The following is a 25,718-nucleotide window of genomic DNA, read 5'->3' on the forward strand; positions in this document are numbered from 1 at the left end:
CTTTCCTATGACTGACACTTCCCTGGGTTATGCCTCAAGGTCATTTCCTCTTTTCCTGTCCCAAGTCACAGTCCATGGAAAAACCAAACTCAAATCCAAAACACAAAACCTGCAACAAACAAACAAACAAACAAATCACTTGTGCAGGGTTTGCTGTATTTTCTGGCTTTTCCTCAGAGGTAAAGTGGAATTTAATTTTCAGTATTATTTCTATAGATTAAATATTAATTAAGTCTTGTAATGCTGTCCTGTACAACACCAAAAAGCATCACCAGTGGGGTAGCACGCCTGGGCACATACTGCTAAACAGAAATTTAGATATTATCCAGTTTAATAAAACTTCTTTATGCTCATTTAGAGCATGACCTTCCACAATTAGCTTATGAGTTTTATCTAATTAACAAAAAAAACCCCAAACCTTTCAAGTCCACATAAACACCTTCCATTGAGTGTGATCAAAATCTGAAACTAATGAATGATTTTGATAAGAGCTGTCATGATGTCTGAGCTCACTCTGGAGCATCCTGGACGTGCTTTTCCTCTGATGCAAAGCTGACAGTCAAGAAACACACAGCAGACAAGGGCAACTTGGTAAATGAACTTCTGTTGCTTGATTTGAAATGCAAGAGGAGCATGGTCCTTCCCAAATCCTTCTCATTTTCATCTCAAAATAAGAATCTCATTGCAACTTGTGCTTAAATTAAAGGACAGCAGTTACTCAGCCTCCCTAGAACAAAAAATATGCAGTCTCCATGTGGAAGGAGCCTGGGAAGAGTATCCAGTGCAAGGGATATTGACTTCCCTCTCTTAGAAGGTTGCAGCCACTTTCTGTTTATTGTTGCACTGATTTCTAGCAATTTAAATAAGTAAATGCTTCTCCAGTACAGGTGATATTCTCTACTCTTACTTATGCAATCAATTTTGTTGCTTTTATTTGCGAGCTCAATAAACACAGCACAAGCAGGGTAGTAAAAGTGGGCTGCTCCAATCACCTGCTGATTGCATACAAATGTGTAGGAGTTTGGCATTTCCCTCTTGCTCAGAAAAACTAAAGACAAATAATAAAACAACCAAAAAAAGTCACATAAAAAAAGCAGCATCACTCATCCCTCAACTATTTTAAAACACTTCAATTTTCCCTGATGTCATTCATTAGGTACTCTTAGGAAAATCAAGGCAGCAGAGCTGTTTTCTCAGTTCAGCACATTTTTGAAAATCTTCACCGTGAAAGTTTTGTGTAATTACCCTCAAAACGGTGTTCTGAAGGAGTTCCACGACATAGGAAAATTGGAATAATGAGTTGCATTCTCTTTTCTATCATTTCAAGTTGACATTTGGTGAAATTGTACATCTTTAGCTATTAAATCTCTCCCTTCCTCCCGGTCCACGCTTAGACCAAGATCATTACAATTTCTCCTACCCAGTGCCCTAAACAAAACATAAATGCCATCACCATCAATCTCAACAAGGCCTGTATGACAGCTAACATTAACAGAATGACCTTCTCCAGTTAGATTTTCATTAGTAAAATAGGATGGAAACCAGAAAGTGCCTCAGCTTTGCCAATTTGAACAAATTATCCACGTCATCCTTCTCTGTGCCAGTCGATACCTGAGCTGGGCAGGAAATACAGAGATCTGGGACACGGGGCAGTATTAAGCACAAAGTCAATATTTTTTAATCTTAACTCCTGAATTAAGCCAAACCCAGCATTTTTTACAGGTAAGACAGAGAGGTGTGAACGTTTTGCTGCTGCAGAGAGTGTGACTGCAAAGTGACAACACATCAACCTCAAACCAAATCTAAGCACGTCACATTTCCATCTGCAAATGCACAGTGCCAGGCCAGGCCTGCAGTGACTTCTGGTGATGTCAGAGAATTTGACCACTCTAGGGAAGGAGAAGAAAGCCACAAGGTGAGCAGCACATGTGCCAACTTCCCAAACAGGCCAGGACATCATCCATGTCACTTCACGCTTTCCACACAGCTGCTGAAAAGCCTTTAACATCTGTGTTCTACCAGAGGACAGGTGCTGAACCAAGGAAACACCTCCATGTCAGGGTGCTCAGCTCTATTGATTTTTAACCAGATCTTCTCAAAGGGGCACTGAATGGTTGCTAATTTACAACCTTTAAAATAAAGGATGTGCTACCCAAAACACAGTCAGCTTGCCAGGCTTCCTCTCTTGGTGGAGAAAGAGGAAGTGTTCCTGCCATGAAGTGGATGAGGAACACTAATATTGCACTGCTTAGTCCCATCTTGGAATGATTCTGGCTGTTCTGGATGCCTTCTTCCCACTTCAGATTTGCTGTTTGAGCAGAAAGAGTAACAGGAAACAGAATGTTCTTATAAGGTTTTCAGTACTTAAATCCAGATGTCGTAAACCACTAATTTGTGAGGAGGGAAGGGTTTGTAGCAAAAGGAGAGCAGCCTTTTAGTCCCTGTTCTTTGTTCGCACCACAGTAAGGACCTTGCAAAAATTACAGAAATGTGAGAAAATGAAGTTGTGTGGTGGAAAAAAACCTGTGAGGCAGAAAAAGTGCTTTGCTCATCCCCTTGCCAGGCACAGGGCTTGATTTCCCTTAATGACTAATGATTAATGCATGACACCAGGATGAATAACCAATATATCTGAAACATGAGCAACACCATCCGTCAGTTTTTCACGGGAAGTCCAATACGGCTTAGAAAGAAAGATAGACTGCTTCTGTCCCTGGATCAGAATTGATCCATTCTAATATGAAAGAGAAAAGGAGGGTGCTGCATGGTGTCTGAACACAATCCTTTGTCAGAAATGAGGAGGGGAATCAGTTCTATCAAATGGAACACAAAAGCATATTTTAAAAATTAAATGTTTTTTCTTTCACCCCAGTGCACTCAAACAGATACCAGTGCCAGTTTTTGAATAACCACTGCAGATCCACTATCCAAGAACAACATGAATTTTGTTCTGCACTTAGAGGTGAAAATTTTATTACAGACTGGTCTTAACAATTTTCTTTCTGGAGAACTGGTCAGAAAAAAAAAGTCATTTGCCTATTCCAACAGAAAGCAGCCTCACACTGTGGCAAGAGTTTATCAGATAAACCACGGGCATAAAACCAACACCTGCCTGTGGAATGAAAGGATGGATCCAAGCTCACGCTGTCATTTCAGAGCCCTGAAGAAGCATCTGCAGCGAGGAGGAGGCAGAGCAGCTGTTGGGGAGCAGGGCAGCAGCAGCCTTACCTGCACACTTGGTCCTGGTGGTGAGCGGGGGCCCGGGGGGTCCCGTGCCCCCTTCCCCGGGGCGCGTCAGCAGCACTCGGATCTCGTACTCCACGTCGGGGTCCAGGTGCCACAGCTTGTAGTTGGGAGAGTCCACGATGTGAGTCTCTGCCCAGTTGCCCGTGGTGGTTCTGTACTCCACCTCCTTGAGGATGATGGGCCCGTCCCCGATGATGGAGTTGGCGTTGGGTTTGATCCACAGGTACGTGGCTCCCACGGCCAGCAGCTCCGGAGGGGCAATCGGGGTGGGAGGCTCTGGGGACAAAAACAAATCGCAAGGAGTCAGAAAATGTCCAAATTTCCGTCATGTATCTGTGCAGTGAGGCTGTCCCGAAACCTTTTGTAACAAAAGCACAGTTTCCCCTCTCATTTACAGAATATTTTATAAGAATTTAATCTGGAAATTTAATTACTGTAAAGAATTGGGCTTGAATTTTTTGTGCTTAAATTTCAACCCCCTTGCACTGGGGGTAGTGTTAGCAGCTGAGAAACACCTGTGAAAATACAGGAACCAGAAAGCAGCTTTCTGTTTTTAAAATGTCTTTTAATCATTCATTCTGATCATCATGATGTTTATATTTGATCCCTCTTTTAAGCATATGAACAACAGCACTCACAGAATCTTGGAGGGTGAAGGAGGGGGAAAGAAATCCTAAATAAGAGAGAACAGAGTGCCCTTAGCACAAACTGTGAATAAAAGGGTTCCAGCACAGCCCTTCCTCTGCCCTGTGACCTGACACAGCAGAATATCCCAGTCACTGATCGTGGTGCTGGGGTTCAGCCAAATTCTAGTGCTTAACATGACACAGTAAGCAACAAGACGAAAACTCAAGTCACTTGTTCATTTTCTGATCTTAACCCCCAAACCAGAGATAAACACCAGGGTTTATTTTCTAATCAAAGTACTGGCTGAGACAGTATTAGCAAATTTAAACACCAGTGATCTTCCCATGCCCAGCAGCCAGGATGCTGCTGGAACTGGCTCTAAGTGCGGCTCTTGGTAGCTCAGAGTTAAGAAAACTCCAAGGCAACAGTAAATCAACACCTCCTGTGGTGTTTGATTGCAAAGTTTGCTCAACTTCATGGGCAAAGGTACTCAAGAAAGTCTGCATGAGACCTGAAGAGTGCCTGGATGTTGGAGAAGCAGCATGAGGAGGCAGGAATCAGCTATTGAGTATGACCTCCGTGAGAAAAAGCAAAGCAAGCTGATAAAAGACATCTCAGCAGCTCCCTTTGATGGAAGCCACAAAAAAAATTAAAAATAAAAAAATAAAAAAATAAAATCTACAGAGCTCTGGCTGTCTTCCTGATTTTTATTATTCTGTCCCCCATCTCTGTCAGTGTAAACAACACTTGTATTCTGGAAACCACATGAATAACATACACCTTGGGAAACCTCAGCTGAACTCTGCAAGATTATGAGCAATTTCCTGACTCTTTCCCAACCTTCCCTTCTGTCACACTCTAATGTGGTTTGCCCTCAGCCCAGAGGACACAAACTCTATTCTCTCATGAAAATCAGGTGACAAAAAAAGAATATTTTTATCAAGAAGGGCTTAAAACACTGGCACAGGGTGCCCAGAGCAGCTGTGGCTGCCCCTGGATCCCTGGCAGTGCCCAAGGTCAGGCTGGACAAGGCTTGGAGCAGCCTGGGATGGTGGAAGGTGTCCTTGCCCATGGCAGGGGTGGAATGGGATGAGCTTTAAGGTCTCTTGCAACCCAATCCATCCTGTGATCTTTGTCTCAGAAAAAGAAACACATAAATGTTACAACATAAGAAATTTCAAGTTCAGTGGGAGTCATTCTAAACCCCTCCCTCCTAAAGGTGATTCCTCAAAGAACTGGAAGAATCCAGGACCCACAGAAATGTGGAAGAAAAGGCTTTGAGCATGACATGATGGGAGGAAGATTGGATTTTCCCTTCAGGACAATTCTTGCAGGTTAAGATCTGCTCAGTGAAGAGAAAGAAACCGTTGTACAAAAGAATCAACTGAAATTATGATTGATTTCATTTCCTTAAACTGTTTACAACAAAACATTCTATCTCCTTGAGACTGTCTGCAGGAGTTGTGCATTGTACCTCTGGAGAAAGAACAATCTAAATTGTAATTGCAGCAGGTATCCAACATGAACAAAAATCAGTGATGCCAGATAGGTTTTCTGTGGAATGTCTGTTTCTGCTTTAATTCTGCACTTCCATAACACCTGTCAGAATCTTTTTCTGCTATGAAATGCCAGGCTGATTATGTTTTGACTTACAAAGTTATTTCTCCAAGAAAATTGTTTTCAAAAAGCATATGTGCATCACATTTTCATTAAAAATCAAATTATTATAGATCACGAGCAGTTTATTACTTGTTTCTTGGTGCAAGGCAATTAAAAGATAGACTTGGTTATTTTTATTCCCAATGCAAAAACTACATTTTACAAGTCACATCATAGCTGAACAAGACAAATGAAATATTAAACCCCATTCTCTTGGGCTGCAGATTTCAATAGCAACGTGATCCAGGTTACTTTGGGATTTGATGGCAACTTAGAAGAGATTTATGGGACTGAGCTTAATTAATAGAGCAGTTTATCCCACTAAGCAGACATGAAGATCTCATCTAGCGAGTTTAGTAACTGCTATTGCCAAACCGATTTAAATTACGATGTCACCCAACACATCTTCCCTACTTCTGTCCCAATCCAAATCATCCCCACCAAAAAAAAAAACAAACATCTTTCCCATCTTTCCCCCATTTATTTCCCCTTTTCTCTACCACTGAAAAAAACAGGTGCTGAAAAATGTAGTAAAAGTAGGAATTTAAACTGTTGCTCCTGTTTTCTGAATTTAAGGAACTAAGATAAGGAGCTGTTCCAGTAGTTTTTAAAGAATAAGTCCCTGAAAACAATGGATTATTTCATACTAGCACCAACTGGAGCAAAAGCTTTTACTTTTTTAATATCACTCTGTGCCAAATTACTGCAAGTGATCTAAACAAGTTACCCATTATTTAGCAAAACTGGCACAATAAATGAGAACATTCTTTTGTTTCAAAACCCGTTTGCCAGTTACAGATGACCAGCCTGATGTTATGAGCTCACTATTTTAATTAAAATCTCTGTTTGACCTTGATTAAATAAACATGGTGACAGATTGGCCTTGTACACATGTAATTGTGAACAACCATATTTTAAGCCCCATTTCATCCCAGCAGTATTTTATATCACAAGCCTGGTCTGGTGCTCCCTTTCAGCCACTCTCTCACCTCCTCCAAACAGAGAGGAAGAAACCAAAGGCTCCCCTGCAAGCAGCACATCTGGAACTGGATTCCTGTAGCTGGAATATCCAGCTGAACCCCAGCCTTGGGAATGACATGGAAAAATGTATTTATGGGTGCTCACTTCAAAATAAAAAAAAATGAAATAAAAAAGCCAAAAAAAAACATTTTAAAAAACCCCAAAACTAGAGTTTTTGACCATGGGTATATTTTATTGAATCTAAAACCAGGTCCCAGTTGTGGAGAGACAAAGGGAATTGGGGTGTGTCATTCTCCTCCTGTTAGAACAGAAAATACAGCCCCAACTACAGCTCAGAAGTCTGTACACTGTTAGAGCTTAAAAATGAAATGAATTCTAGTAATGTAAAGAGTGTGAGAAAACAAAATTAACATCTAGGACCAGAATAGACCAAACAGAATCACAGAGGATCTGAAGCCCCACAAAGATCAAGCCCAAATCCCTGTTCCTTGCAGCACCACCTAAAATTCTATCATCCACAGTGACAGGACAAGAGGTGATGGCTTTAAACTGGCAGAGGACAGGCATAGGTTGGATATTAGAAATCCTTCTCTGTAAGGGTGATGAGGCCCTGGCACAGGGTGCCCAGAGCAGCTGTGGCTGCCCCTGGATCCCTGGCAGTGTCCAAGGCCAGGCTGGACAGGGCTGGGAGCAGCCTGGGACAGTGGAAGGTGTCCCTGCCATGGCTGGAATGAAATTAATTTTAAGGTTCCTTCCAATCCAAACCATTCTGGGATTCTACAATGCAAAGAGCATCATCCAGACACTTCAATTCTTACACTCTTAATACCATTAACACTCTACTTTCCAAGTGTTGTGGAAAACAAATGTGTTTTACTCTTAGGCAAATATTCCTGAGTGTTTCTACTCAACTGCTGGAATATTTCTCTATTTGACTTTCTAAGCAAGGCAATTGTAAGCAATTTTTACATGATGGAAGAATAATTGGCTCCATGAATCCTTAAGATGCCACTGGGAAGGCTGAAAAACTAGAGAAGAATCCTCAACAACTGTTACCACTTTCTCCTGTGAAATAATCCATAAAGAAAGACATTATAGAAAATGCAGTCTTAAAACAGCTGGATACTCCTTTTAAACTATAAATTTTATATGATTTATTTTTTTAATTTCTTCCTTTTTCATAAGAAAACCATCTGATAAACTGTGCAGATAAGGTGACCATGAACTCTCTTTGGCATGGGATGGGTTGTGGCTGATTTTAGATAAAAATGTCACAAACAGCTGGTGTAACACCCAGTGCAACAATTCCATGTTTCGTTTTCTCATATTCATAGGACAGAGCCAAGGTTCTAAAAACAAGATCAGAAGAGATGCAGTGGTGTTTACTCTTTGAGGGTTGAAAAGGTGAAGATGGGACCTGCTGCACAAAGACCTTTCCCTGACAAGCAGGATCAGATTTCCAAGGTGATCCTGATCGTGCCCCTCCTCGTGGGGATTATAAAAGCCTTTCTCACCAAGTCCTAAACGAGCAGTTCTGAACCGTGCTTGTCAAACTGATTAGGATGGGACTGAAAGGAAAAGAAACCAAATTTTAAGCTTCTCAAAACTATTTTAAGCAGAAAACACAGAGTACAAAGTATCTGTATAGTTGTCTACAACAGCCAGACTGTCTGAGCAGCATCCATGAGCACCTATTCTAGTTTTATACAACAGCAATGAGTCTTCAGAGCTCTGGATGTCAATATTTACACCAGCATTGTTTATTTTCACACTTCCTACCACTGTCACAGATGCAGCAGGTAAGTTTATCTTTCTAGTGATGGTCCAAACTTCCAGTTCCATTTTTTACACAAAAGAAAAAAGGCACTTGGCTTTTACAATATTTAGCAAGAGAAGATTTCTCTGTGCTGACACTGCAGTAATAGTTTTTGTCTAAGAGAGACATTCAGATCTGTCTCTCAGTGCTGTATCAGGCTGACAGCAATGGCACGTGTCAACTGTTATAAGAATGTGCCAGCAGCAGCAATAAATGAATCATTAATTCAGCTGGACAGGTAAATTGCACCAGGGAATGATATGGTCTGTCTGAGCACCAGGAAAAGTGCCCAGAACCAATTCTGAAATCAACAATTCTGAGTATTTAATTAAAGCCAAAATCCAGAAAAGTGAGAGAATAGGAAGATTTAGGATTCCTACAGCCTGTAGACCAAAGGGCAATGGTTTCACAGCTTTATAAATTTCAGAGGTGCAAAGCATTTACTGTTTAGTTTTGCACTCAAACCACCCATTATGGACAGAGCATTCCCAGCAGGCAAACATCCCATTTCCACCTCTTCTCCTCTGTGAGCTTTCCTGTACTGTGGGATGGAGCCCAGTTCTTTGGATCATGTGAAAATTCCATGTCCCTGCTCTCCACCTGGTGCTTCTTCCCAACACACAGCTTACCAGCACAACAATAAGTGACTTTAGTACTCTCTGATATAAAATGCTCATTTGCCACAATAATGTGTTTTTTTCCTTTTGCTTTTCCCTCAAGAGCTGCTGCTTCTGTCCACAGGGACTCACTACACATTTCATGTACAAAAATCAAAGAAGAAAGTAAAAATGAGCCATAAAATGTGAAAGAATTGAGCAAAGTGGTCAGAGAATCAGCACAACAGCAAAGAAAACAAGAGAGGAGCCAGGGGAGAGCAATCAATAACACCAAAGAAAGCCAGTGGAGCAAGAGACCCAACATTTGGCAGGATGCTTATCTCCTATCATCCCCTCAAAACCCCAAAGCCAAAATCTAAAGCCTGTTCCCTCAACATCTCCCAAGAGCACAGATGTAGTACATAGATATGAAGGGAGAACTTGATCCATCAGCCTGATGAAAACAGAGAAAACATTCTCTCGGTATTTTCCCCTCAAGAAGAAGAGGAAATGCCCCTTGGTGACTTGAACATGTGTTCTAAACTCAGAAACTGGGCTGCCAAGGATTAAAGAGAACACAAAGACATTTACAGGAGCTACTGCAAAGCAGGAGAAAACCTCTTAACCCTTTCCTGAAAGCACTGCAGTCACCAGGCAAGGCAGCTGGAACAAATCTTGGTTGAAGAAGGTTCATCTGTGTCAGTGTCATGTTATCAAATAAACATTTCCAGAGTCAGCCTGAGTGCACCAAGAGCTGGTCCAGACCCAGTGCCTCCTGCCAGCCCTTCCAGTGGTGGGAGAAAGCAGAGAGGGGCACCAGATCCCAAGTGGGAATTACAGCAGCGTGCTAATTCATTAGCATTTCACACTATTTGTGCCTCAGAAGCTTAGCCTGAATCCCACCAGAGCCTCAGAGGATGCTTTCATTCTCTAATAAAGAAAATAGCATCGGATTAGTTGAACAGTATCTCATTTCCCAGCGTAAATTAAGTGAATTAGATGGAAGAGTCTGTGCTCTAATTGTAAAGCTTATTACAGGAACTCACATAGATTAGACCTGAATGCTTCTCTTTGAGTCATCATTTGCACTGTAACAGAGTTAAAAGGTGGCTATAGACTCTCAGTATTGATGTGCAGGAATCTCCAATTTTGCAGCAAAACACATCCCAAGCCCTGTGCCCCGTGAGTGCCAGCAGACAGCCTTTCCCACTTGGATGGGAGGGCTGCCCTCCACAGTGCTCAGGCAGGCTCTGGAGGTAATCTCCAGGAATGACAAGCTCCCCAGGGCTGGAATCATGGACAATTAACTCTCAGTTTTAAAGCACGTGTAATTTTCTGAGTTTGTCAGCTGCGAAATAGCCACAAAACACATCACAGAGAAGAGCAGTGGTGTGCTTCTTGTTGCTTCTGGGTGTCTGGATTCTCCTTACAGGGATCCTTCATGGACCACAAGAGGCCCAGCACAAGGACCTTTGGGCATCCATGAGCTGATTGCAATTAGCTTGACTTCCACCATGCAGGTTCCCCACATCCCAGCCTGCTCTAATTATCTCAGGTTCCCTTAATGGCCAGTGGAGAGAATGGGCTCACCTTAAGGCACATATCTAAGACAGATAAAATTAACTGCTCCCTGATCCCCCATCTCTTGACTGGTATTAAAATATGCATTTTTACCTCTTCACTCTTTATTTCCTCAGCACATGGACCTCAGTATGAAACACAGAGAGGTACTGGATCAGTCCATTAAGGGGAATGCCAAGAAATAATACTGAGCACCTCTAAGCCCCTTGAATTCTCCCTGAAAGCCCTCAGTCAGGACAGCAGAACTCAGGTGCAGTCTAAACCCATCACATGAAGATAAATTACGATGCCTTTCTCTGGGAAAGGTGAGCACAACTCACTTTCCTTTTATAGAAGCAGCCAGAGCATGCACTGGTGACAGTGATGCTCTTTGATTTAATCATTCAAAGAGCCTGTCAGGGAAAGGATTTCATTCTCTTACTAAGACTGTTCTGAGAATGGAGTGTCTTAGTCCCATCTGTTGAGATGTGTCACACACAGAAAAATGGTTCAGGTTTCATTTGACCAAAATACCAGTGAAAGTAAAAAGAACATGATTTTCTCTATGCAGCATCTGACTGCTCCATTTTGCTCCACAAAGATCATGTCCAACATGCTTGAACCAACTCCTGTCCTCCAGAATTATCTTTGATGTATTTACCTTACACAACAATCAGTAATTTTTAATTTTTGTTCCTTCCCTCATTTCCTGGATTTGATGACAGGCACATCAGCTCTGTGTGAACTAAGGTTTTACAGTAATCTGGAAATGACCCATGAAGAAATACAAGTTAGACTTTAACATAAGAACATATCTGAATACAGTAATTACAAAAGTGTGAGAACTAAGCATCATCTCTCCTTTAACAAGATGAAAATACAGGAGCTTTGCAGAGACTCTGGTCAAAACACTGATTCCTCCACTAGAAATTGCTGCAGCTGCACCAACAATCATTCAAGCTGCAGGTTATTCATGAACCTGTGTCTGAGTTCTCTCTCCCCCCAGGGTGAGAACTCCCAGAGGTCCCACAATCTCTGCTGATTTCCAGTTCACTCTGATTCCTTTAACAGGCACTTCTCCACCACTACAGTCTCAAACAACAGCCTGTGAGATGCTGCTCTTCCTCATGGCTCCTCTAAATCTCAACAATTATTTGGAAAACTGTGTCCACATCCTGACAGAACCAAGGGTCTCTCCACCACTGCTCAGAGCCACCTTCAGCTCTCCCTCTTGTTTCTAACTCCAGGGTCCATCTGAGCTCATCCATCACATGTTATTAAGTCTATTTCTACTTTCTGCATGAACAAGCTGCTAATCTCCCACAGGGACTGAAAAATGTAATCTCAACAAGCACCCAAAAAAAGTAGAAAGGCTTTAATAAGCAAGTAAACTGAGACATATGTAATTTCAGGTCAACTCAAGTTCAAGCAGCTTCAGCAGTTGCTATGCTACCAGCTGATGGTGGTGGGAAAGGACAGAGGCAAAAGGATTTTATAGCTCTGTCTAGAGTGGCTATTTAGCAACTTCTGCTTTCTGGCACATCTCTGTCTGCAGAATGAAGGATCATTAGTCTCTAAGCTGCTGAAATGGCAAGTGACTGGAGGTATTGACCACCAGGAAGCAGCATGGAATGGTTTGTCTGGATTGATTAAGGAGCTTAATCCATAGCAACCTGCTAGGTTTGCAGGAAAAGCCTGAGGCACGATGCTTCACTTCATTTGAGGCAAAGCAGGGCAGTAAAAATCCCATTGTCCTTCACATCCCTGTCCTGTGCAGGACTGCTGGGGAGCAGTCAGGAAACAGGAAAGAGCCAGGCTGGAGTTAAACAGGACAGAGTTCCCATGGCAGAGAGTCACAGACTCAACCACGTCCCCAACCACTGACACTGACCCCTCCTCTCCCAGCCACAGCCTGTACCCAGAGCTGGGTCCACCCAGGGCACTTCCAGGCTTTGCTCACAGTTAATCCCCATAAACCCTGGTGAAGCAACTAGGAATATATTGTTTTATAACTGGAAATAATGATTAATGGATGGCTGCAGGGCCAGAGACTGAATGCAGACTTGTGTTCCAGCCTACAGACTTTATGACCTCCTACAAAGAAGCGTGTGGCAGGCTTGACATACAAATTTAGGGTTTCTCAGTCCATAAAGAAAAATGTTCCACTTAAGCATTTATTTTCCTGTGACAGATCTGTGAAAAACACGGATCACATTTGACCACGAGGAGGCAAGCCAAATTTAACAAAATTTAACAAAAAAGAGCTGATGCTGGAATAGCAGATAACAAATGTGCCAGCAGGGATCTCAGGGGGGCAGCTCCCAGGGAAATTTTCAGTCCTAGATCCTGAAACAGCACCTGACAAACTATCCAGGCTACCAAGTCTCAGAGTGGGAGCTCACCTGAGTGCAGGTTTGTTTGATACCAGTCTGAGCAAGAGCACAGTTCTGATCTCAGTGTGGAACTTGGACAAAGCAGACATGACTAATTTCCAAAGGTACTCTGCCGAGTGCTCATTTTAGGCAGTCATTCCTCCTGCCTTAACTGACTGAAATTACAGACCTGGGAACATTAATAGCCCAAGGGAAGAGCAGGGTTTGCTGTTATCACAGCTATGCTTCATTCAAATTTAAAAGTTTTCTCACTTTACTCTTTTCTCTGGGGTAAGAACAGATTGGCACCCCAGGAAACCAGAAGAAACTACTTGAATAACTGGATATCAGGGATATTTAAATTTTCCTCAGGCAGGTTCCAAAACATTCCCAGAAATACCACCTACAGGAATTGTCCTAGGGTTTGCACTTTTTTGGTACTCCACATTTCACCCAGAAATTCAAGACGAAGGTTAATCATCCTTCCACTCTTATTGACAACAAAGTGTGAAAAAGAGCCAGGTCCATTACCAATGACTGTTCTGCTGCCACAAAAGCCATGCTGCTTACACAGCTGCATAAGCAAACTAGGAATTTATTACAAAATCTGCATGGCAACAATCTGCTTGTGGTGGCAAAATCATTGTCCAGGTAGTTAAACACCAGGAAGAACAAGTTCCATGGTAATTTCCAGAACAGAAAGGGATCTCTTCTACCTCTAAGGCATGGACCAGCATCTCCAGTGTACAACATACTCCAGAGAGATCCTGCCTGCTGCACAGAGCTGGACTCCCAAAACAGACTGACTGCAGTTAAACTGATGTATTTCAGCTGTTTTGTTCCCCCAGTGGAAGGAACAAACATTCTGCTTCTGAATGGAAGAGCAAAAATACCTCAGAGTTGATCCTATTAACCCTAAAAACTTAGAGGCCACCAGAGAGCCAAGATTCTGGGTGTTAGACTTTTACTTCTTTTTCTAAGACTCACAATATTCCCAATAATATCTACAGTTAGTTAATAAATTCTTCATTCTTTCTTATTTGCTGCTGTCTCACCCCTGGGACAGTTAATAAAAACAAGATCTCCTACCACCAGACAAAGGGCTTGAAAGAGATGCATTATGGCTTATGGAGTTTGAATTACAGGACTGAAGGGATTTTTAATGGGTTGTTATTTTAAAACCAGTGTTAATTCAGCTTTGGGTCCTGCACAACCTGGATCCTCCTGCATTTGGGGTTATGTAGGATAAATCTGTCCATCTAGAGGAGAAGCTGTGTTTCACTTCCATAATACCAAATCTTATGCAGATGCACCAAGGCCTCAAGTCAGGTTCCTTCAAAGAAAACTCCTATTACAAAATGTATCTTCTAAAAGTAGAAATTATATGTTCAAAGCCTTTTTCAAGGAGCTGTAGGACAAATATTTACTGTGCCACAAATCTTCCTAAAGCAGAGTCTGCAGATGTCCAGGCAATATCTGAATATATTCAGACTAATGAGTGCCAGTGGTTTCCTCACTGAAGCACTTCCCTGTGCAGAGCTTTCTGCTCACAGTGTATTATCACTCCTCCAATCAATGCAAATTGAACCTGGGCTTTCCTGAGAAGGTCCAGATTCAATTTGGATTTACTGATTTAATCAGCTGAGAGTTCCTTACATAGTCTGTTGCCCTACAGGCACACATTGACTAAATTCCTGAGATTCTGCGTGTGCTGCAAAACCCAAAAACACAGGGGGAACAAGGATGGAAAATCTACTAGGACACAAGGGAACCTTATTTTTTAATATTAATCACAACAGTACGAAGATTATACTGCCTGGTCACCCTTTCAGGATGATGCACAGGGGTGTACAGGATTTGATGTACAACCTGCCAGTTTTCCCTAAGGATGGCTACCAAAGAGGTCAAGGTTCATCAAGGAACAGCAACTCACCCAAGTTTTCTGGCTGAAATGAGGACAGCAGACTACCTAAGCATAAGGCCAAGCCTAATGCTGCACTCCACTGTTGCAGAGTGGGATTTAAGGTCACTTCTGACTGAGAAAAGTGTATTATATGTGTTTACACATGGACAGACCTGCAGAACTTGCATTTCTGTGACGTTTCCTACATCCCATCCTGGTGCCAAGCACTCTGCAAGGTCTCTGCACCAGTTTGTAGCTGCACACGTGGCCAGGCAGAGCAGAAAGCAGCAGGGATGTGTCAGCCAGCAGGACAGGCTGCAGCCCTCCTGCAGCAGCAGCCTGTTACCAAGGACTTTGTAGTCATAACAACAAAATTGAGAGATGCCAATTACCATAATAGTGAGCACATAATTAGCAGCAGCCTGAACAACTTGTCATCCTGCAAAAGTGAAGAATCAGCAGCAAAAATGCAAAGTGACCAATACAGAAGTGGGTACAAGAAGTTTTCTTCCTACCTTCATTTCAAATCATGATTTAGAAAATTGTTCTTTCTCCCTTGTAAGGGATGCTTATGACTTGGTGATAACAATGACTGTATGTGTTCACTCAGCAGAGGAGTCATTATGTTTGATTATATTACTCTGTGATTTTAAGCACTGATGGATAAGGAAGATCAGCAAGGAAATGCCACAGTTTGGAAATCTACATTTTCAGTTCTAGAGCTGCACCTTTCACATTGCAGCGAATTATCAAAGTTGATTGTGCATTTTCTGCACACATAAAACACAGCTGGAACACACAAGGGTTTATTTTCCCATTACTTTGTCCGTGTGGAATTCCTGTTGATGCAGATCAAAGCAAAAGGAGTCACTGTATCAGCTGTCACTTCTATCACCAGGAACGCCTGTTAGTGATTTTATCACTACGTAATTATCAAGTGTGGGGTCAAAATTCATCCTTCATCATGTCAGGTACCTGGGGAAACATTCAATCCCTACACATCTCCACAGGAAACTGAATCAAGTCACCTGTGGGAGGAACAGCAACACAAACACCTCAAACAGTCTTGTGCAACTCTCTGAAAGGACCTGACCCAAATAAATACAGTCAAGTATTCAATTCTTCCAATTTTCTTCTATTTCATGTCTTCACAAGCAGATTGTCCAAATAAGCTCCAGTTAATACCTGATGAGATCTTTGTTCAATGCCACAGAAAACCATTTGTTGCTCCAATTTGTAAATTTACATTCCCTGCGTGGGTCTCAAATACAAAGTTCTTGAAGTGAATTGCTAGACATAATCATCACCTTCAGAAGAACAATATTGTAGGTCAAATCTTACCCAAAATACTTGCACCAAAGAGTTCTACTGCTTGGTAAGGCTACTTAAAACAAATTCTTTTTGCTTCAAGGCAAATTCTTCATGTGAGACTCAGAATGCCTCTTTCCAAGGTGTCCTTAAGAACAGTAGAACATCTCTGGAGTTAAGAACAGGCAGGTTTTGGTGCAGTGCTTGGCTTTAATGAATAGCTTGTCAGCCATTCACCAGCTTAGCTATTTGTAGATTCACTTAATTATTTATAAAAAACAATGATTATTTTGCTCTGCCAACCAAATTCTTCTCTAGTTTATGTTGGTACAAGCCCAAAATAAATGAAATTACCACCGTAATGCAAATAAGCCAAGTTTCTGCTCTTCCTCAGTAACCTGAGATGCTGATGATTCCCTATCCTTTACAGACCAGCTGATAGGAACCAGCACCACAGGGAACTATTTTCTAACAGAATCTGTTTTGTGCCTGCTCTGAACCCATTTGTTGCTTAGTAGGACCCTGGCACAGCTCCACATTCCAATGAACACGATTAAAAATGACTTGATGAATTTAGTTCATTGAACAGGTGGCTGTAGCCTGGCTGGAGGGAAGAGCACTGTATGCTAGGTGAAAATGCTTAATGTTTTCTAAAAATGTTTTAAAAGAACAATGGCTCTGTGGATCTGAGCACAAATTCCTAGAGTCCTAATTCCATTAACTAATGGCTGACAAAAACTCTGCAAGGAGTAGGAACAAAATGTGGGGCAAGGGAAAAGAAAGATCTGCATGGATGCTTATACCTTCCACCACAACACAAATATTTGAGCAGATCTCAGGGCATCAGGAAATATGAGATGAGTCAAGAAAGGAGCTGCTCAGCCAACACAGGAGCTGCAAGGCAAGAGAGGGAAGCCTTGCCTCCAAGTCTGGCTGAAATCCCTCCCAAATCCAGGGAAGAGCAGAGCCAGCAGCTCACAGGCAGTGCCAAGTGGCTAAAACGGGTCTGGAGACAAATGGGATTGCTGTGGAGCTCATCAGTCTGCCAGGCACACCCTGGGGAGACACAGGGCTGGCCTCTCTGGGGCACACAGGGAATAACAGGCCTTTTAATAGAGTTGTCTGCTGATGGTTTGTGACAAGATTACAAAAACCCTGATTTTAAGGATCGTGCAGTAATTTCATAAAAGGCAAGATCTGAGCTAAACCCATTTGGACCTTCTGAGCGGCTCTGGTTGGTTCACACACAGCTATTCCACTCCCTAAGCACACCATTACAGGATTTCATTGCCAGCAGAGTTTAAGTGAAGGAATAACCAGAAAGAAGTGCATTGGGAGTAACCAAACAGACACAGCCAGCCCAAAACTGTAACAAACCCCTCTGAGATCTGAAACTTGATTACAAGTGCTCTTGATTATTAAAAGCAAGACAAGAAAAACAAACAGGGGAAACAAATCTGCTGCTTTCATCTAACAAAATACATTTCAACATTTTTCCAGGAAAAAGCATCAGCTCTTGAATACTTTATATTATATGTACGCCTTCAACTCTGCTGCTGATCTCGACAGCTGCACTTTAATTTATTTGCACGACTCTTATTGGAAGTTGAGTAAAATATGGAATACAGTGAGTCCACACAGTGATTTAGAGCCATTACATCCACATCTGTCACCAGCTGCCAGTTTGAACACGATCTGCCACGCCACTGGCAGCCATTCCCTTCATTGGTAATAAAATCCGGGGCTATATTTCTTTGAGATCTACCAATATTCACTGCAAGCTGCCCTGAAACATGGGCAGTAAAACTGAGATGAATTCACACAGAATCCCCATGCCTCAGCTGCAAAGGAAACAGTGGTTCACTTATCCTGATGTTATTGGAAATGCCTGGATTTTATCTAGGAATGTAAATCACCTCTTTGTATAAATTAAAAGATCTTCCCAATGATAAAAAGCCAGGTTATAACCTAGAACACAGAGGATATATGTTACAGGAAGAAACAAGTGCTTCACATACACCCTTTTTTTCCTTTTTATAGGGTTCTTAGGAGCTCATTTGGAATTTACTGTGCATGTAAATGCCAAATGAATTCCAAGTACTGCATTACTGCCAATCCATTACACCAAGCCCTGCAATTTTAACTTACAGCTCTTAACTGCCTGTGGCACCAGCTCTGGATTCCAGTTCTTACATTCAGATAATCTTGTGGATCTGTGAAAATCACTTTGTTAACATTTCATCACACCTCCCAAACCAGGGGTGCTTCTGCTGGAACATTGCCCACGTTTTGTAAAGCAAACACAAACACAAGAGGCTGTGAGTGAGCTCTGTCCCACAACCAAGGGTTTCAGTACTAAAATGACTTTTACAGATAGTTATTAAATTTAACTATGAGTTTAAGGTCCTTATTTATGAGGCATTGCCACAGCAGGTAGCAACAGACAAAAAAAAAAAAAAAAGAGGATACTGCTGCCTCTTCCATCTTAACCACTGAAATGACTGGAAAAATTCCAGAGGGTGATCAGGGACAACAGGAAGGTCAGCAGGCAATGTCCCCTGCCACCCCTGCTGCAGAGAGAAGAGTTACTTCTGCTGGGAAATTCCAGCACAATTCACTTGGAAGAGCTGCAGGTGAAGCTGGACACCCTCCAGTAGCTCATGGTCCTGGGAGACAGGAGCAGGGAACTGAGCAGGATCATAACCCCAGGCATCAGGAAAGAAGATTTTGGCTTGTTCAAGGTCCTGGACGTGGGTCTTGGGCAGAAGAGTGGTCCAGGAGAAGTGCTGGATTTTCAAGGAGCACCTTGTCAAAGTTCAATGTTCCCTGCTAAGGCGCTCATTCAGTTCTTCCCACGGACAACAGAATTACTGGGACTGGTTCCAGGGTTCTGCAGAGCACACTCAATGGCACACACAGCTCAAAAATTCAAGGAAATCCATGACAGCAGCCTGAAAGAGCTCAGGACTAGGGAAATTCTGTACTTGTAAAGCCAGAGAGGGGTCAAAGCAGGTGTGGGGAGCTGCTGGCAGCTCCACAAACAGACTGTCAGTTTTGCAGTGTTCTGAAGATTCTATTCATCAGAAAACCAATATTTTCATAAAGGTTTTGTGTACGTGTTCATCAGAGTTGCTGCTATAATTTACACTTATATGTTAAAGCCTGTTTTCACTGCAGGCATAAACAAGGGCTTGATTTTTAAAGATCTGGACTTTTAAAGATCTACCTGTAACACCTGACAAAAAGAACTCTCAACAACTAAGAGTAGGTCCCCAGCTGCAGGAAAAAAACACATTAAGATTAAAAAAAAACCCTAAAAAAACCCCAGAAAAAATACACCAAACGAAAAAATGCCTTTGCATTATTCAACACAAGGAAGCAAAATATACCAAAGAATTAAAACTAGGCTGTGGTGCAGTTTGCCTTACCAACATAAGGTACACACAGGATTTTGCTAAGCTTTGATTGTGTGAAGACATCAGGAAACAAAACAGATCATGAAGAAAGCAGCACACACTCTGCTCCCACAGGTACCCGAAGCTGTGCCTCTGTTTTGTGGCCAGAATGGAATCCACAAGTTGCTATCCACAATTAGCTAACTTGACCTGCATGGCTTTTTTCAAGTATCTTTTAAGTGGCTTTTTACTTGAATTGGGTGTTACAAACCCCTTTATTTCTTTGATTCATTAAGTTCAATCTCCTCCAAGTGTTTAGCAGCAGCAGTGTCTGCCTCTTCAATCAGCAGGATCCCTCAAGAGACCTGAGGTAACCACGTGAAAGCAGCACAGGTACATGAAAGTGGAGATTTTAGATATTTCATCTGACACAATTAATTACTCAGCTAGATTAATTTACCTCTGAATTGCACCCAATTCCAATCCTCAAAAATCACAGCACAGATTTAGATTCTAAACCTGTGAATCAAAACATTTTCTGCAGGAGTTTTAGTGTTCAGACATCAAAAGAGTCAGTGATGAAAGTTAAGACACACCTCACCCTTTGTCAGGACAACAAACTCCTGCAGGTGAGCTGAGGCAAGGCAGCAGCACCAGCTTGTCTCTGAGCAGCCTGTCTTGTGTTCAATTTCACTGGAATTAAGAGAGAATGAATTATTTTGCTTAAGCTGATGTCACATTGGGACATATTTCTTCATGGCTCAGTTGAAGTGCCTGGATGTTAAACTCAATTGTGTTTGCAGACAAGGATTTTCAATAAGAAGTAATTTATGTGGATGACAGCAGCACATGCATCTCACAATTAGGAGTGAAATAAATCTAAAGGCATTGTATTCTTACATATAAACAAACAGAAATGCTCAGTGGCTGCATGTGAGGAGAAGGTGGATTGCAGCTGTGGGATTCTTGTGCTCCTTGATAAAAAGCATCCCTCAGGATGTCACTGTGGTGTGTCCAGCAGAATTAACTGCAGCCTAACATGGGAGGCAAATGCAGTGACTCAAACCAGCACTTAGATATCACAGCTCTCCCATACAGGCTAGATTTCCTGGAAAACTTCACAATTCCTCCCTGCAGGAGATGGAGAGTCTTGATGGACAAGGTACAAGCACAAGAGCTGAACACAGCCCAACTCCTTCCAACGTGGCACAGGTGGAATCTGACACACCAAAAGCACTGAAGAACTGCAGCAGGGTTCAGAGTGGCAAAAATATCTTCTCATTACCTCTGTCCCAAGATGATCTGTGTTATGGGATTTACTGCTGTTGTTTCATTTGCTGGGAATAGCAGTGCAAAATGTGATTTTGGGTCACTTCTGGTGGTTCAAATGACAAGCCACCCATGGAACAGGTAATATTTGCAAACAGAATATGGAACACTCTTACAAACCCTTCTTTTGCCACCACCAGGACTGGATGATAACAAAAAGTTGTTTCCAGAGGTAAATTCTGTGATGTGCTTTAGCCTACAAAGGCACAGCTGGTAGGATCTATATTCTGCTGCTCCTCCTTACCTGGTTTAGAGTTTCTCATTAATCCACGTCAGTGTGTCCAACCCACAGTCAAATGGATCCAGCCTTGCTAAATGATTCATTCCACCTCTATTAATGACATGATTCCATTCTCTTTTTTCCTGCAAGGTTCTAAGAATGGACAGGGGCTCATTCCTGAGGCCACAGGAATTGTTCTGCCCCCTCTTCCAAAGGGTCGTGAGCTGCCCTCTGTCCCTCACTTCACAGCTGGGGACAAATGGTCACAGCTTGGGCTTTGCTGATCACAAACCCAGCCATTTACTCATCTTTAATTGTGCTAAATGTGTTCAACACACTAGAGACTTCCAAATACAACCAAGGAAGAGCTGGTAGGAGCCAGAAGTGCAGAAGAAGAACTAAACAGGCCACTACAAGAGTACAAATTCTTCCTTTTTTTTTCCCCCACAGCAAGGGATCGAAACAAGATGAGCTCTAAGGTCCCTTCCAACCCAAAGCATTCTGTGATTCCACTTGTGGCATTGAGGACTGACAGGAACACCCCAGGATTTATGCCTGCAATATGCAGTTTTCAGGCTAGTTTGCTTATCAGGTTATATTTTCTGGTTGGTTGACAGAGCTCTGTGTCCCTCATGTCCAATGTGGTGGCTTTAAGGACTGCTTGTTTTATTTCCTTTAATCAGATAAACAGGTGCCAGCAGAGGAACCTGTGGGGAGCAGGGGCAGAATATCAGGATTTGATGCAGCAGCAACAGTTCCCCTCCAGTATCCAATAGTTCTGTCAGAGCAAAATTTGTCTTTACATAAGGACATGTTTTTCATTAATATTTTCACAGGTGCTGGCCTGAAGGATCAAGCCTCAGCCTTTAAGGTGGGCTGCAAAATGTGGCAGAATTTCCAGCTAAGGGGGGCTGTTGAAAATTGCTCATTTAACGACAAGGAGGAAAAAATGTTGGAAAAGCTTGTTTTAGACAACCTCCTACATTTAGAGGGGCTCCCAAATGCATTTCCTAAGTGTGCATTCTAAACTGCACATATCAGCCCTATTAACTTTTCCTGTTAAAAAAAAACACACAAAACAAGCCAGAAAGTAGAAAGGCAACTTCCACTCTGTAGAGGTATAAAAGGGAAAACAAAGCCTTGAAGGCAAATTTCTCAAAGTAAAGAAAATAGGACTTGTAATGAGGCAATCTAAATCTGCTGAGGAGTGGAGATGAGGAAGAATATAATTTCCCATGATCTGTTATTTCCTTTAAAAGCCCCTTAGAATGAATGCAGTTGCCTGTATTTGAATTTTACTCCATCTGGTCAAGGAAGAAAATAGAGAAAGAGAGTAAAAAAAACAATTAAAGGAGAAAACTACTTTTCATAAAGCTGCAATTTAAGTGAAAACTTTGAATGAATCAAGAGCCACACATCTTACAATGAACTGTTTGTTCACCACATCTCTGTATAAACCCTCCAGTACTGAAAACTTGCTGAAGAAAAGAGAAACTGATAATTTTTACATTAAGATCTTGTCTTTCCATGAAACATGAATGCTGAGAACACCTTCATTTCCAGGGGTAGTAGAGTTTGAAATTTTTCAGGATAGATTCAGCAGGGTCCTGAGAGAGAGATAATTAAAGAAGCAATACTACCTGTGGGAAGCAACACATGAATCAAAATCAGAGTTAGAATCCACTCTGTGTCAGCTGGAATAGATCTGCTTTCAATGGCACATCAATTTTAAATGTTTCTGATTCCTGAACTCTGACATGAGAACAGTGAGGGAGGAGATGAGATCAATACCAGAATACCTGAGGTAAAGAACAAACTGATTCAGCTCTGGGAGAGGCAGCTTAGTGCTGAACACGCTTTTCAGAAGAGAAAACACTGTCCAACTCTTCCCTCTTATTCTTCCCACACCTCCCAGCCCAGGGACTGACAGTAACTGTGTGGATCAAGGGGAATAATCCCTCCCTCACCCTCACTTCCCAGGCTCCATGACTCTGGTTTCTCCACTATTCCATCCTCTCTCTGTCATGGGAGTGGGTGTGGACAGAAAAATCAGCATGTCAGAGTGTTTGCTGGAGCAAATAAGAAATAAAACAGGTCACTAATGTGTGAGTGTGCCATCCTTTTCACTCCATAAACCCCAGCTTCCAGGGGTCAGTCCCACTGTGGTGTCCTGCCCCAGGACAGAGCACTTGGAGGCACCCCAAAAGACAGATACAACCACACCTCCTGCTAGGGGATGCTTCTAGAGAGGAAGAGAGAGAAACCTTGCTGAAGTTTCTTCTCCAAGGTCTTCTTTGAAGACATTGCACCTCTGCACAGGAGGAGTTGCAGTCCCTGGTAAGTACAAACACACCAGAGTGGTTGGTTTTGGCAGAATATCCCAGTTCCCATTCCAATTTGTGTTACAAATATCTCTTTTTGCACCCACTGATATTGTGCAGCAGCAATTCCCAACATTAATGACAGTACATGAGATAACACTTGTTCTCTGGTTATATTTTATACCTTATCTACTTCCTCTTGCTCCCAAATCCTTCTCAAATGAACCTGCAAGAGGACAGATGGGAAATATATATATATATATATATATATATATATATATATTATTTTCAGAAGCAGTGGTTATGGAAAGGAATTCCAACTAAAAAAAACCCACCCATCAAAACACTCTGCTTCCCTCTGCATCTCTTAAAAGAGTCTTGCAAATGCCAGTGAAGATGATGGGGCGTCTGATGTTTTGACAGAAGCAAGAACATCATTAAGGTAAAAGCTGTCAGCAGGTATTTTATTTTCTCCCTGAAGAATGAGGCTACTCTTTAGGCATTACTTTTTTTACTAATCTTTTTTTCTTTCATTTCCATTCTGTAATTCAATCCTGAAAGATGGCATATTTTATTTGCCTGTGAACTGGATAGATTAGAGAGCAGCAGTGATGGCTTGTGAGTGTAACCATGTGTGGTCCCAAGTCAGCAGCCAGCAGAGAGGCACCAACTGTCCTGCCACTGGGATAAGACAGGAAAACTATTCCATGTTCAGGGTGCAGTTCTTATTAATACAGAACACACTGCTGATGTAAAATAAAGTAAGAGAGTACCCAAAATTTCATTATTTCTTACATGTTAAATACTGGCACGTGTAGCCCATGAAAATAAAAGAAAAAGTGGTTTTCTGTATGTATTTACAACCTCATCAGGCTCCAAGTATGAATTCATATTAAATTCCCAGTAAAACCACTGGGAATTCAGGACCACCCACAAAAGAGCTCTCCACATTAACAAGGGGAAGGAGGTTCAAAAAAAAACAGGAACAGACTTCAGGAGACAACTGGTGACAAGAAACAAATAAAGGAATGGGATCAGGGAGCCAAATCAGATGAAATGCAGGGGGAAGAACACAGAGCACACCTGGTCCAAGCTTTGGGAGAGCCCTCGGGTGCTGCTGAGGAACAAATCCTGGAGGTGCACCATGAATATCAATGAGTGCTGAACCCTGCTACTGGTGGGCTCCAACTGGGAGAACTGGAGTCCAAACCCAGCAGCTGGCAGGAACTGCAGCTCTTGACAGACAGAGTACTCAAGGTTTGCTCAGAGGAAATTCCTGGAAGGTACTGAGAAACCCAGTGACACTTATTTAATCCAGCACACAGAATGAGAACTCAAATCCTTCCCCAAAGGAGTGTGACAGGTCAGTCTGGAGAGAAGATTAGAGGGGTCAGGCAGATCTGCAAGCACAGCCTCCTCAGAATACAGTTATCAATAAAAGAAAGGGTTGAATCAGAGAGGGAAATCACAGCAAACTTTATCAGGATTAATAAAATAGATGTTTATGATCTCTACTAATTTGTTTGATGGTTGTTATTCAGAAATCCTTATTTAGTCATTAAAAAGAGAAGCCACATAAAGTATTGTTAGCAAAGGCATCTTCTATAGAAGAACAGCAGACGTATGGGAGAGTGAGTCAGATATTTATTTTCCCTTTTAAAAATAAAATTAGCAAGCTTTTAGAGGAACACACTGTTTCCAGATACATAAAAGCATTCCTGATTATATCTGCAGTTTCCAGTTTTACTCGTTTGGGTCTATACGCAGCTCTATGCACATGGCAAAACTTAGTGAGGAATACTTTATGGAATCATGGAATATCCTGAGCTGGGAGGGACCCACAAGGATCACTGAGTCCAATCCCAGCCCTGCCCAGACCCCCCAACAACCCCACCCTGGGCATCCCTGGCAGCGCTGTCCAAACGCTCCTGGAGCTCTGGCAGCCTCGGGGCCGTGCCCATTCCCTGGGGGAAATAAAAAGACTTTTTGGAATCAAAGCTCCTTTGTTTTCCTGGTGGATACACAGGGAAGGGAGTGGACAGATGCAAAAATGAGCATTACACATAGCAAATCTCTTTGGCCAAACATTCACCGTGGTGGTACAGCAGGTTTGCGTTCTTCCAAAAGTGCTGAGAAAATTGTGAGACGCAATTGTGAGACTGCATCTCCTCACCATCAGCTCCAGATTTGCCAGCCATGTATTTTCTCAAAGCATGGATGTGGTGAAGGCTCTTCATGGAAAAAAAACAACCCATCTGGTTCAATGCAATCAAATCAATGAAAAATCAAACAAAAATTCTAAAGTTATACATTTTTAGCTACTAAAAAGCCTTTCAGTTTTTGCAAGGAAATTCATAGCCCAACATTTCTTCTTCGAAACAGATG

The 25,718-nt window shown here is 42.1% G+C and overlaps 1 protein-coding gene across 12 annotated transcripts in view; it reads right to left on the bottom strand.

Moving 5' to 3' along the window:
* Positions 1 to 25,718, bottom strand: part of PTPRT (protein tyrosine phosphatase receptor type T) — a 432,610-nt gene that overhangs the window by 212,219 nt on the left and 194,673 nt on the right. For all 12 annotated transcript variants that reach the window (XM_086852378.1, XM_086852376.1, XM_086852367.1 and 9 more), the window contains exon 7: positions 3,229 to 3,522. In XM_086852378.1, coding sequence (XP_086708504.1) covers positions 3,229 to 3,522 — 294 coding nt within the window. The remainder of the gene's footprint in view (positions 1 to 3,228; positions 3,523 to 25,718) is intronic.

Source organism: Cyanistes caeruleus, chromosome 16 (assembly GCF_971803275.1).
Source record: "Cyanistes caeruleus chromosome 16, bCyaCae1.hap1.1, whole genome shotgun sequence".
Lineage (NCBI taxonomy): Eukaryota > Metazoa > Chordata > Aves > Passeriformes > Paridae > Cyanistes > Cyanistes caeruleus.